The sequence below is a fragment of the Macaca fascicularis genome, chromosome 11 (genome assembly GCF_037993035.2).
Source record: "Macaca fascicularis isolate 582-1 chromosome 11, T2T-MFA8v1.1".
Lineage (NCBI taxonomy): Eukaryota > Metazoa > Chordata > Mammalia > Primates > Cercopithecidae > Macaca > Macaca fascicularis.
This window is the reverse complement of record NC_088385.1, coordinates 32,136,748-32,149,406: the sequence shown is the minus strand read 5'-3', so window position 1 is coordinate 32,149,406 and position 12,659 is coordinate 32,136,748. Positions and strand designations below refer to the sequence as shown.

Genomic DNA, 12,659 nt, shown 5'->3' with positions numbered 1-12,659 from the left:
TGTATTATAATCCTGAATGTATCCTCTAAAAGTCACTTACACTGTTAAAGCATTCTGTCCGTATTCTAACTGTTGCGGTCGCTCTCTTTTTTTTTTTTTGACATTTATGAGATGCCTGATTTTATCTTTTTTTTCCCCCCTACACCTCTTGTCTTTCTAGCTGGATTTTAAGCTTTTGATAATCATTAATTTCATTCTTTCTTCTTTGTAGTTCTCATAAATGTATTATAAAATGCTTTGCAGGTTTTAGGCAATAGTGATATGTTAGAATTATGCAGTTGGGACAGTATTGTTGACTGTTTTCATTGTAAACAGTTTTTGCCATCTCTTCCAGTAGTTTATGGAGCAGGAAGATTTTATTTAAATTGTTATAATTAAAAGTTGTATCTTAATGAGAAAGTTAACTTCTAATTGTTTAATTGTATACTTTTCATCAGTAATATTTAAAGTGTTTAACAATGCTTTTAGGAAACTATTCATTCCTTTGTCCTAATTTATATAAAAGTATTTAAGAATTATTATTTTTAATATAAAATTATTAAAAATGTAATTTTAACTTAAATATTTTTTCATTCATTATTTTAATATGTACTCTGAATATTAAAAACCTAGCCCTGATAACTTTGCTAGTTTACAGGCCATGATCATACAATGTGCTATGATAGTTACTATTCTACTATTTCTATTGCATTTAGTTACTATTTAAAGACAAGAAAAAATTTTTAAAGGTGGGAAAGTAAGGAATCTGATAGAGCTGAATTTGTGTATTGGTTGTTACTTACTCTCTGTGATTTTGGAAAGTTTGTAACTTTTTGAGCTCCTGCTTCCTCCTATGTAAAAAGGGAAGAGGAGTAACAAATTCGCCAGGTTGTTAAGAAGGTTAAGTGAGAAAATGAATTAGCATAGGGCCTAGCAAAGTAGTTTCTTTATACCTTTGTGCTAAGTAAACATTGTACAAAGGTTATAGAATTCAAAGGAAGAATCATAGAGTCCCCACTGGCAATCATTTTATTTATACATTAGCTGGAGAGTAACTGCAAACAGCCTTATTGGTGTGTTTTTTAGATGTTAGCATTTTCCTTGTGTGCTATAATGTGAAAAAGGTTTGGTAGCTTGCTTTAGGCAAATTCATCAGGAGGTATAATCAAAGGAAACATCAGAAAGATTGGGACAATTTAACTTGGAGCATATGGTTGTATAAAACTTAGACATGAGGCTCACAGTTATGGGAGAGGCAGGTTCCAGATTGACAAAATTAAATTTAAAAGTCACAGAAGTAGTGCTGGGAACTAGGACTAGAAAAGTGGATTTTTTTTTTTTGAAACGGAGTTTCACTTTGTTGCCCAGACTGAGTGCATTGGCAGAATCTCTGCTCACTGCAGCCTCCGCCTCCTGGGTTCAAGCGGTTCTTGTGCCTCAGCCTCTTAAGTAGCTGGGATTACAGGAGCCCACCACTTGCTGATTTTTTTTTGTTTTAGTAGAGACAGGGATTCACCTTGTTGCCCCAGCTGGTCTCGAACTCCTGAGCTCAGGCAATCCGCCCATCTTGGCCTCTCAAAGTGCTAGGATTACAGACGTGAGAGCCACCATGCCCGGCCAAAAAGTGGATTATTGTTGCAAAATTAAATTGTGGATATAGCTACTATGGGAAGTTTGCATATTTTTCTCTGACTCTACAAGTAGCCAAGTCTGACTTTGATCATACCTAGATAAAATTTCTTAAGTAGTTCTTTGTTGATCAATGCATTTGGGAATTACTGTGCTATTTTTGAACTCATTTCAAAAATTGTTGATTTTATTATGGTATTTTACCAGCAAGAATTTGGGCTTTGGATGCTTGAATATAACTCTGTATGTCATTTTCTACCCCAATACTTGTGAATTTCATGCTAGCATCATTTAAATGATTTTAAGCCCTAAGATACCATTTTGTACATGTGATAAATTGTCAACTTGCATATATTCCTGTAAATGTCGATAACTGTAACAGGAAAATATTTGTGATTTGTAAAATTTCTTTATGCTATTTTTCAGTAAAGATAGCACATTTGACTTAGTAGAAGTTGAATGTAAACCATGAATACTTGTTTTTAACAACACTCTAAGTTTATGTTTCTTGCTCAAAGAACAAATTTTAAAATTGTAGTGTAAAAGCCAATATAATTTGACAGTGCTAGTGATTATGTTTTCTTTCATTTCAGGCAGTATTTGATCTTTCACCACAGCAGAAAGAGTGGCAGAGGTAATAAGAGAACAAAGTATTGTGCTCCATGGAAATCTAAGTCATATTTTGTCTATTGTAAACTATTTATGGACTAACACATTTCTCTAGGGATTTCTTTGGATGAATTATTAGCAGAATTTAGTATATAATATAATCTTTACAATTTCAAAAACCGTCAGATCTTAAAGTCATGCATAATCTTTTTTCTGGTAAACTTTGATTCATAAGTTTTAGTTTTTATTTAAAATGATATCAACATTTTTTTGATTACAAAAGTAATATATGATTATTTTTAAAATTCAATTTGAATAGAAATGATGTAAAGCAAGATTGTCCAGCCTGCGGCCCTACAGGAATGCTTTGAATGTAGCTTAACACTAATTTGTAAACTTTTTTTTTTTGAGACAGAGTCTCACTCTGTCGCCCAGGCTGGAGTACAGTGGTGCAGTCTTGGCTCACTGCAACCCCCGCGTCACAGGTTGAAGCGATTCTCCTGCCTCAGCCTCGTTAGTAGCTGGCGCACACTACAGGCACACACCACCATGCCCAACTAATTTTTTGTGTTTTTAGGAGAGATACGGTTTCACCATGTTGACTAGGCTGGTCTTGAACTCCTGAACTGAAGTGATCCGCCCACTTCGGCCTCCCAGAGGGCTGGGATTACAGGCATGAGCTGCTGTGCCCGGCCACAAATTTGTAAACTTTCGGAAAAAATTACGAGTTTTTTGTGATTTTTTTTTTTTTTTTTTAACTCATCAGCTATAGTTACAGTGTGGCCCAGGGAAGCCAAAAGATTGAGCACCTAGATACAAAGTAAATGTAAAAGCCCCCTTCTCTTTCTGCAAACTAATACCACTGATTAGCAGTAATAACCAGTAATAAGTTTCTTGGGTAGCCTTCTAGACAGACATTTTGTGTGTATGTATATAATATGTATATTATATATATTTCTGTGTATATATACAAAATTATGATAATTCTTACATATAATCTATATAGTATATAATTCTATATAGTTCTGATATATATGAGTATATTATATATTTTATAATATATAAGTTTATATGTTCATTATATATTATAATATATTTATATATTTTATAATGTGTTACATATAAAAACATAATTATTTATATATAGAAATATATATACAGAATTAAGTTGCTTTTTTCTACCTAACATGATATTTTGAACTCATTTCTGTATATATAATGGTCTATTTTATGGATAGATTGTAGTTTATTTAATTGGATCCTTATTGATGGGTATTTAGATTGCTTTCAGAATTCTAATATTAAAAACAATACTCAGTGAACATTCTTGAACCTAATTGTGTATATGTTTGTGTGTTTGTGTATTTCTAGAAATAGAATTTCTTTCTCTCAGGATATTTAACATTTTGATAGTGCCTATGTCCTCCCAAATTATTATTTCAGTTATACTCCAAAAGGCTAGAGTACTTGTTTCTGTACAACCTCACCAACAACGGGAATACCTAGAATTTTAAAAAATATATGCCAGATTGATGGGTGAAAATTGGTACTATGCTTTTATTAATTAACATTTCTTTATGAATCAATTGACTGTCTTTGTGGGTTTTTTTTCCTCATTTATATTTTTTTGTGAAAATGTTTGCCTATATGCCTATTTTGCTGGTTAGTTTTTTTGTAAGAATTATTTTTAAATTAAAGAAAATAGTTCTTTGTTATAAGTGCTTCTGTCTCCCACCCCCCATATATTGCTTTTTATTTTCTAGGTTATGTCTTGCACTTATAAAGGCTTTATATAGTTTAAGATTATTCCAAATTTTTTTTCTTTATCCATTTTTTTTTCTAGTCCCTAAGTATATTCCAAGGGTCTTTCTCTTTTAATTTCCAGTTTTACCACTTGAGGGAGTTTTTTATGAAAGTTGAAATTGAATGTCGGTGAACAAAAGCACTGAATGTTAGCTGTCTCTGGGCTCTTAGAATTTTTAGTAGAAAGCCATCCACAGATGAAATACTTTACTTTGATCCAGAAACATTAAAGTGAGATTTCTCCTTTCATTTAGAATTTTTTTCAATGCTCGAAACTAGTAATAAGTGGGAGAAGAGATTGTATTTCTACTCTTAAGGTGATATAAATTTGCCATCATAATATTCTCTGCATACCTTCATGTGTGGAATATAGGCTTGGGATACAAACATACATATACATGTATGTATAGTTTGTTGTCATCAAACTCCTTGATCACTGCTGTGCTTCAAAAGTTGAACTCTCAATATACAAGACACACAAAAAAATGTGAAGATTTCCATTTCTGCTGGCATTGGATCCAAAGATTTTAAGTCTTCAAATGTCTGAATCTGAGGATGGGATCTGGCTTCTTGAAGCATCCTAGATTATCACATTCTGATTCTAAAATTATTGAATAGCTCTTGAATGGCCTAGAGATACCCAAGGTTTATATCTTCCTAACTAATGTGCATACCAAAATGTTCTTTACTTCTGGAATTTTCTAAGAGATTTAAATTTTCTCTCAATTGATATTCTATAATACTTTCCTAAAATATTTAGGATCACAGTTAATCTCTCTTTAACTGTAAATTTCAAACCCTGGACAGAACCTTTCTGGTTTCTACTTTTTATGTCTAGATTTCAGATTTATTTTATTCCAAACTATACAGTATAAATATAACTTGTTATTTTAAATAGGCCTGTTTTACTAATTTTCTAGATAGATGATGTGTGAGTTTTTAATCTTCTGCTTGCACATCTGGAAAGTGCTTTTTTTATCATTATGGTGGGATGGTAAAGTATTATGAGATTTACAATTGCTTTCTTTTTGTGAGTACCTATGTTTATAACTTTTTTCCAAGTTATATATATGTATTTTTCTTTTAGAGTAGTTAGACTCACAGCAAAATTGAGCAGAAAGTAGTGTTCTCATATACCCATCCCCCTATGGGTTCCTCCATTATCAACATCTTGCATCAGGTTGGATATACTTGTTATAATCAGTGAACCTGTGTTGACACATCATCACCATAGTTTACATTAGAGTTCACTCTTCGTGTTGAACGTACATTCTGTGAGTTCTGACAAATGTATAATGACATGTATCTACCATACTGCCATACAGAATGATTTCACTGCTATTAGAATTATCTGTGCTCCACTTGTTTATTCTTCCCTTCCCACTGTGTATAATTTTTGTACTTACCAAGTTTGAACTTTACTACAGATGACTTGGAATATAAGTTATTTAAAGAAATAGAATTAAAAGAGATAAAATAGTACTACATCTAATGACACAAAGTTATTGCTGAAAATTGTAGGAGTTAACACAGCTCAATGGTAGAAGTATTGTAGAGAGAGAAATTCTTGTAATGAAAATGAGATACTTGTGGTATGAGTTTATGCTGAGTAACGTACCACTTCAAGTCCATCAAGTCTATTGTATAGTCCCTTATTTGTCTTACTCTTTGTATCTATACTATTTCGTTCAGTGTCTGACAAAGAAAAGAATTTTGTAATTGTGCATGTATGCATGAAAGATTAATTTAGATACTTAAGTGAGTAGAAGCCCTACTTTGGTGGTCCTGACTGCACATCCATTACTGATAGGATCAAACAGGCTTATGGAGCTCAGCTATTAGACCTCTAGCCGCCCTGCCTCACTTGCTTTCAAGGAAATGACCAAAGAAAACTTGGTATGTTATTTTAGAATATGAAATCCTGTAATAATAAACGTATGGTTTAGCTAAGTCAGCTAAACATTGTCATTTTTGAATAAGTGTCAGCTCTCTTTGTGTACCTTTCTATAGTTCTAAACTATTGCTTGTTTCTTATTTAGGATGCTGCAGCTGATTCAGAGTAGGCTACAAGAAGAGCATTCACTTCAAGATGTGATATTTAAAAGTGCTTTTAAAAGTGCATCAACAGCTCTTCCACCAAGGTGAGATCTGTATTTTAAATGTGCAACTGTTTATTATGAATTTACTTTGACATAGTTAAAACTAAAGTGTTGGTTTAGTTTTCTGAATCTTATTTTTCTTAAGAAGGGAAAATAGAATCATTCTTTACTATAAAGACACCTTTTGCTCTTAAATTTATAGGCTGTGATTTTGATCAGAATTATCACAAATATTTATTTGCATTTAATTTTCTTTTTTATGCGTGGTATACCTCCATATAAAATTATATTGAGTTTTAAGAAAAATTAGTTTCATTTACTATTTTGAGGACCCATAAGCTTTGGTTAGAAATTTTATTTCACGTTTTTGTATTTTAAAGATTAGAGGCTGGGAACAGTGGCTCACGTTTGTAATCCCAGCACTTTGGGAGGCCAAGGCAGGCGGACCATTTGAGGTCAGGAGTTCGAGACCAGCCTGACCAATGTGGTGAAACTCCATCCCTACTAAAAGTACAAAAAAATTAGCCGGGCGTGGTGGGTGCATGTACGTAGTCCCAGCTACTCAGGAGGCTGAGGCAAGAGAATAGCTTGACCCCAGGAGGTAGAGGTTACAGTGAGTCAGATTGTACCACTGCACTCCAGCCTGGGTAACAGAGCAAGACTCTGTCTCAAAAGAAAAAAAAAAAAAGATTAGTGGATATTTGGAAATGCTATAATCATAAATATAATAAAAATGTGCAAGATTTTACATTTGCTTACGAAGAAAATGTCATTGTTTCTTTGAACTTAGGTGGCATACCTTTCCTTTACCTCAATCATATTTCTGCCCTCCCTCCCTCTCCCTGCTACAGTACCAGAAATAAATGAAGAAAATAGGTCTTTTTGGACTAATTCTTTTGTTTTAGTCTTCTGTCACTGGACTTAGTCCTCTGGTTAGAGTTGAAGAACCATGGAATTTCAAATTTATGTAAATGTAACAGATATTAAATAAGTATTTTTTTTCCTGTTTTATAGATGTGTAATTTTTATAAATGTCTAGACTTCAGGAAACTGCTATTCTATTTTTAACATTTAGAATATTACCTAAAAAATGATCTTTAGGGATTTTTTTTTCTATACACATTTTTCTCATCATAAAATGGTAACTATGTTGAATGTGCTTTAAATAATATATCTTATTTTAACAGAGAAGATGATTCATCACAGTCTCCAGATGCATGCAGAATTCATGGCCATCTATATGTCAATAAAGTAGCAGGGAATTTTCACATAACAGTGGGCAAGTATGTTCTTTTCACTTACTGAAAATGCTTTAAACAAAATTGGAGCTTGGTTAAAAGTAAATTCTGGCCAGGCAGGGTGGCTCACGCCTGTAATCCTAGCACTTTGGGAGGCTGAGGTGGGTGGATCACCTGAGGTCAGGAGTTCGAGACCTGCCTTCCCAACATGTCAAAACCTCGTCTGTACAAAAAATACAAAAAATTAACTGGGCGTGATGGTCGGCGCCTGTAATCCCAGATACTTGAGAGGCTGAGGCAGGAGAATTGCTTGAACTCAGGAGGCAGAGGTTGCAATGAGGCGAGATCATGCCACTGCACTACAGCCTGGGCCACGAGCGAAACTCTGTATCAAAAAAAAAAAAAAAAAAAATACTTTGCTAATCAAATAACATATAGCTAACTACTAAAGGATTGCTTAAAATACCATGTATATGTATTTTTAATGTCTTGAGATTGTTGTCTGGGGCTTCAGTCTCAGGATAGAGAAAACTACTAACTTCAAAAACTACTTAAAAACAAAAGTAAAGCAGTCATGTCATGTGTTGTGTATTAAAGTAATTGAACTGTAGGTAAATATCAGTTACAACCTTCTACTTGCCAGGTTTTAGTAGCCAGAGAGCTCTTACCTAGACATTTCATTAATTTGTTCATTTTTTTTTTTGATATGGTATTAGGTTTTTGTCTTAACGTTTTAGTGGTCCTCATCAAAATGTAATTCCTGGCTAATCCTAGACAAGTGTTTTGATAAAGTTAGAAATTAGCAGTGTCTAGAATATAAAATTAAATTAGGTAAAAGTTAAGAAAAAATATGAGCAGCAGCCAGCACAGAAATTGTCATAAACACTTGTTAAATTTTTGAGTGAATAAATAGATCCATTCGTCTTTCCCTCCCATATAGAGAGCTGAACTGAACAATTCTTTATTGTACAAGACATTTTTTGAGTACTTGCTATGTGCAAAGTACCATGCTAGAAACTCAGGATAAACAGTGAAGAAAAAAATAAAATAAATTAAAAAGGGCAAAAACAGCAGGAAAGAGCATGGCTGGAAATTTTAAAATATATATAGAGAGATAACATTAGATTTCTATGAAAAAGTATTTCAGTATTTACAATACTCAGATCAAACATTTATTTTTTTCTTCGTTATCTCTTGAAATTTATGTTTTGTTGTTTTGTTACCATTACTCATCTCCAACCCAGCCTATTGCTGGGAGCCTTGGAATGTCTTGAAATCGTAGCTTAAAGAAATTTAGAAGATTTTATTGCACCTTTGGATACAAACAATATTTTAGTCCAACACCAACTCAAAGAGGGAAATTTTGACAAATATTATATCAGACTCTATATTATGTCCCTTTTTAAAATTTGTTTTTGGTCTTTTCACAATTTTACTTTCCTTCACAGGTGGTAACTCATACTATCAGAGAGGCCAAATGGAAAAGCATTTGGTTTGTATCTTGTCATCTCAGGGATATCCTGTAAACCCACTCCTAATTTTTTAGTATTACATTTGTCAAGTTCAATATTGATCTTTTTCAAGGTCTCATATTACCTCTCAGACCCAATGTCAATCTCAACTGTAATATAAAAGAGTAATAAAAGGAGCATAATTTGTAGCATAATTTGTATTTCAGTATGCTTGAGTGTGAATACACTAGAAGACATAATGAAGTAGGCAGATGCTTACCACTTATATGTAGAATTTTTAAATATATAATAACTACAAATGCAAACTGAAACAGATGTATTAGCTACTCAAATACCATGAGTGACATTTCCATTGATGAGATGATATTCAGAAATAGGAATACCTCTTTGTAATATTAAACAAAACAATATAAGCTTCCCTTAGTTTTCTGGGAGATTTAGTGTATATCAAAATGACAACAGGTACTTTATATAGTTAAATGGAGTTCAGTTCTAGACTCAGATTATTATAATAGACTTTTCATGTAGATGAGTATCTCTTAGAGCATTTGAAACTCAGGTAAAACCTGGGATGATTCTTTTTTGAATGAGACTGTCAATTTCATTGTAGGATGCCTTGTTTCTGTGCCTGTTGTCCAGTAAATCCCAATAGCAACCACTTCCCAATAATTCTGACAACTCAAAATGCCTCTCTTCACCCCCCACCAATTTTCAGAACAACTTTTCCTGCACTGAAAGTCATGCAGGCTAGATTCTTGTCTGATAGGGTAGAAAATATTCCAGAAAAGAAACAGGTAAATTCTGAATATCCATCCTCCCTATGCAGAGTTTTAACAAGTGTCAGATAGCTACAGTCATCTGTACTATGGTGATTTAATTTGATTTAAATTTAATTTTTTGAAGAAGATGCTCACATATGCTGTTATTTCATAAAATGAATACACCTGTCAACAACAACAACAAAAAAGGAAATATTATTTAAAACAGCTCTCTATTCCTCTCAGAGTAAAATCCTGGGTGGTGAGAGAGGTCATTGAAGTAAAATGTATAGGTTGAGCATCTGTTATCTGAACATCTGAAATTCAGAGTGCTCCAAATTTGAGCATTGTCAACACAATGCTGAAAGAAAATGCTTAAGAGTGTTTCAGATTTCAGATTAGGGAGGCCTTCCTGGCAAATAAAATGTACATATTCTAAAATCTAAAATTTGAAACTTCTGATCCCAAGCATTTTGGATAAGGGATATTCAATGTGTAGTATTGTAATTCGGTTATTCAGAAAAACTCTAAATTTGTTTGTTTGAAAATAATAGTAGGAACACTGTTAGGCTGACAATGTGAGTGGAGCTAGGAATAATTTATGACAGTAGACTTTCTTTTTAGTACTAAGCTTGAGGTAATATACTTGACTGAACCCAGAAGAATTTACGAGACCAAACTACCAATCATTCCAGTGCATCAGGAAATGCTTTATTGAGCAGGGTTTTAGTATACTTTGTGTTGAATGTCAGTTAATACTTTTCCCTAATCATTGTATTGCCTTTTTTAAAGTGCCTGGTGTTTTGCTAGGTAACACATAGAACAAATTAAACAATGTTTAGACCTACTACGGTGTATTCTGAAACTTGACAGTGGTGACAGTTAATTGGTAATAAATAAAGAAGGCTCCTTTATGGAGAGTTTCTGTTTTCAGTTTTTTAGTTAATTGCTAGAATTGGCAACTGGGTAAAGCAGGATTGTGGTAAAGGAGATCTTCAAGGTGATTTTTTAATTTTTTTTTTAACCGGGAACAGGGAAGGATAATACTTATTTGTAGAAGTATAAAGATGTTAAAAGAATAGGTTAAATTTGAAAGATAACAGTGTATGACAGAACCGAGGTTTACTGCAGGGGCAGGCAAACTACAGCTTATATTCCAAATCCAGCCTACTACCTGTTTTTGTATGGTTCATGAGCTGAGAAAGGCTTTCAAATTTTTATTTTTTAAATTTTATTTATTTATTTGTTTGGTTTTTTTTGAGACAGAGTCTCACTCTGTTGCTCAGGCTGGAGTGCAGTGACATGATCTGGGCTCACTGTAATCTCTGCCTCCCAGATTCAAGTGATTCTCCTGCCTCAGCCTCCTGAGTAGCTGGGATTACAGGTAGCCCCCCACCACGCCCATAATTTTAGTATTTTTAGCAGAGACAGGGTTTCACCATGTTGGCCAGGCTGGTCTCAAACTCCTGACCTCAAGTGATCCATTTGCCTTGGCCTTCCAAAGACCTGGGGATTACAGGTGTGAGCCACCTTGCCCAGCCATGGTTTTTACATTTTTAAATATTTGAAAATAAATCAGAAGGGGAGTAATATAATACATGAGAAATACATGAAAGTTAAATTTGTGTCCAGAAATAAAGTTTTATTGGCATATAGCCGTGCTCATTTGTTTATATATATGGCTGCTTTTGTATTACAGTAACACAGTTGAGAAATTCTGGCAGAGACTGTATATGACTCTCTCATTACTTTGTACTTTGGTATACTATGAATTGCAGTGATGCAGTTATAATTTGACAGCATTGAAAGTGCTGTGTGTATTCCTGTCCTGCAGCATTTTTTTTATTTATTGTATTACTATGTTTAAAAAAAAAGAAATATGACTTCAAATGTTGCATTTTTAAAGCACAGTGGACTTTGGATTATTTGATCAAATTTGGCTGCAGAACATCCTGCGTATTAAGCAATGACACTAATTGTACTAAAAGAATAGAGTATATGTTGATGGTGCCAGACTGATCATTCATCACAGTGTTACCAACCTGTAAAAAAGCAATGGTCAGAAAAATTAGAAAATTAAAAATGGAATATCCAAACACTAGAATTTTATAAAAAGTGAAAATGAAGCTGTAATCTTTAAGTGCCTCATTGTTTAGCAAGTAAGGAAAGTCATCCAACCATTTGATAAGTCTGTGAAGCAATGTTTGACTGCCAAAGCTAAAGAAATGACTCCAGAGAAAATAAATTTGCTTTAGACAATTAGATGACTAGCCTTCTTCAAGAAAAGTGTTCCAGTAGATGAGGACATTGAGAGCAGTATCTAATAGCCAGTTCAAAAACAAACCAGGAGATTTTGAGTAGTTCCTAAATTCTTGATCAGTGGGCAGATGTTACTAGAACTGCTTATTGTTTAATCGAGGAATCAATGCTGAATTTGAAGTGATTGAAGAATTAGTATCTGTGAATCACCTGCTTGCAACAAAAACTATAGGCAAGAATATTTTCATAGAAGTTGAGAGAACACAAATTCAGTACATCCTAAAGTAGAATCTGGTTGGTATATGTTACAAATGTATTATAACTGATGGTGGTGTGTGAAGCAGAAAAAGGCCTACTTGGATGCCTTTCAAACCTTGTGAAAATGTAGTGTTTAATGCCTGTTGTTATCCATTGTATCATCAGTAGTACTTTGCAGAAAATATTTGAATTGATGGTGTATTTTAAACTGGTGTGTCAATGGTAAACTTCATTTGCTCTCCTGGACCTAAATATTGACATTTCCGTGGTTTCTTTTTGGTCAGGTATAAAAACTAAATATTCCATCTCGCCCTACTACGTAGCAGTTTGATGGCTTAGCAGTACATTTTTTGAGCTCAGTGCCAAGATTGGATTTTTTCTGAATGAGAAAACTTCCATCAGTTACAATTACTGAGCAAGGAATATTTTTGGAAATTAAGTTTCATGCAGACTTAATAATGTTTAATGAATTTAGCCTAAAAGTATAAGGCAAAACCAATTTTTGTGAAATTTATATTGTAGTAAAGTTGTTTCAGTGACTAGTGATTTTGAGTG

The 12,659-nt window shown here is 33.4% G+C and overlaps 2 protein-coding genes across 4 annotated transcripts in view; one reads left to right on the top strand and one right to left on the bottom strand.

The window, feature by feature from the left end:
• The window catches only part of ERGIC2 (ERGIC and golgi 2), a 39,955-nt gene that overhangs the window by 17,114 nt on the left and 10,182 nt on the right, over window positions 1–12,659 (top strand). For all 3 annotated transcript variants that reach the window (XR_012420101.1, XM_045364929.2, XM_045364930.2), the window contains 3 exons: window positions 2,202–2,242; window positions 6,060–6,161; window positions 7,307–7,402. Coding sequence is in view for 2 of the 3 variants with exons in the window: in XM_045364929.2 (XP_045220864.1) it covers window positions 2,202–2,242; window positions 6,060–6,161; window positions 7,307–7,402 (239 nt within the window). In the remaining variant the exon portion in view is untranslated. The remainder of the gene's footprint in view (window positions 1–2,201; window positions 2,243–6,059; window positions 6,162–7,306; window positions 7,403–12,659) is intronic.
• The window catches only part of FAR2 (fatty acyl-CoA reductase 2), a 212,465-nt gene continuing 207,080 nt past the window's right edge, over window positions 7,275–12,659 (bottom strand). The window contains exon 13 of the mRNA XM_065523947.2: window positions 7,275–7,742. Within this exon, the coding sequence (XP_065380019.1) occupies window positions 7,704–7,742 (39 nt within the window). The 3' untranslated portion in view covers window positions 7,275–7,703. The remainder of the gene's footprint in view (window positions 7,743–12,659) is intronic.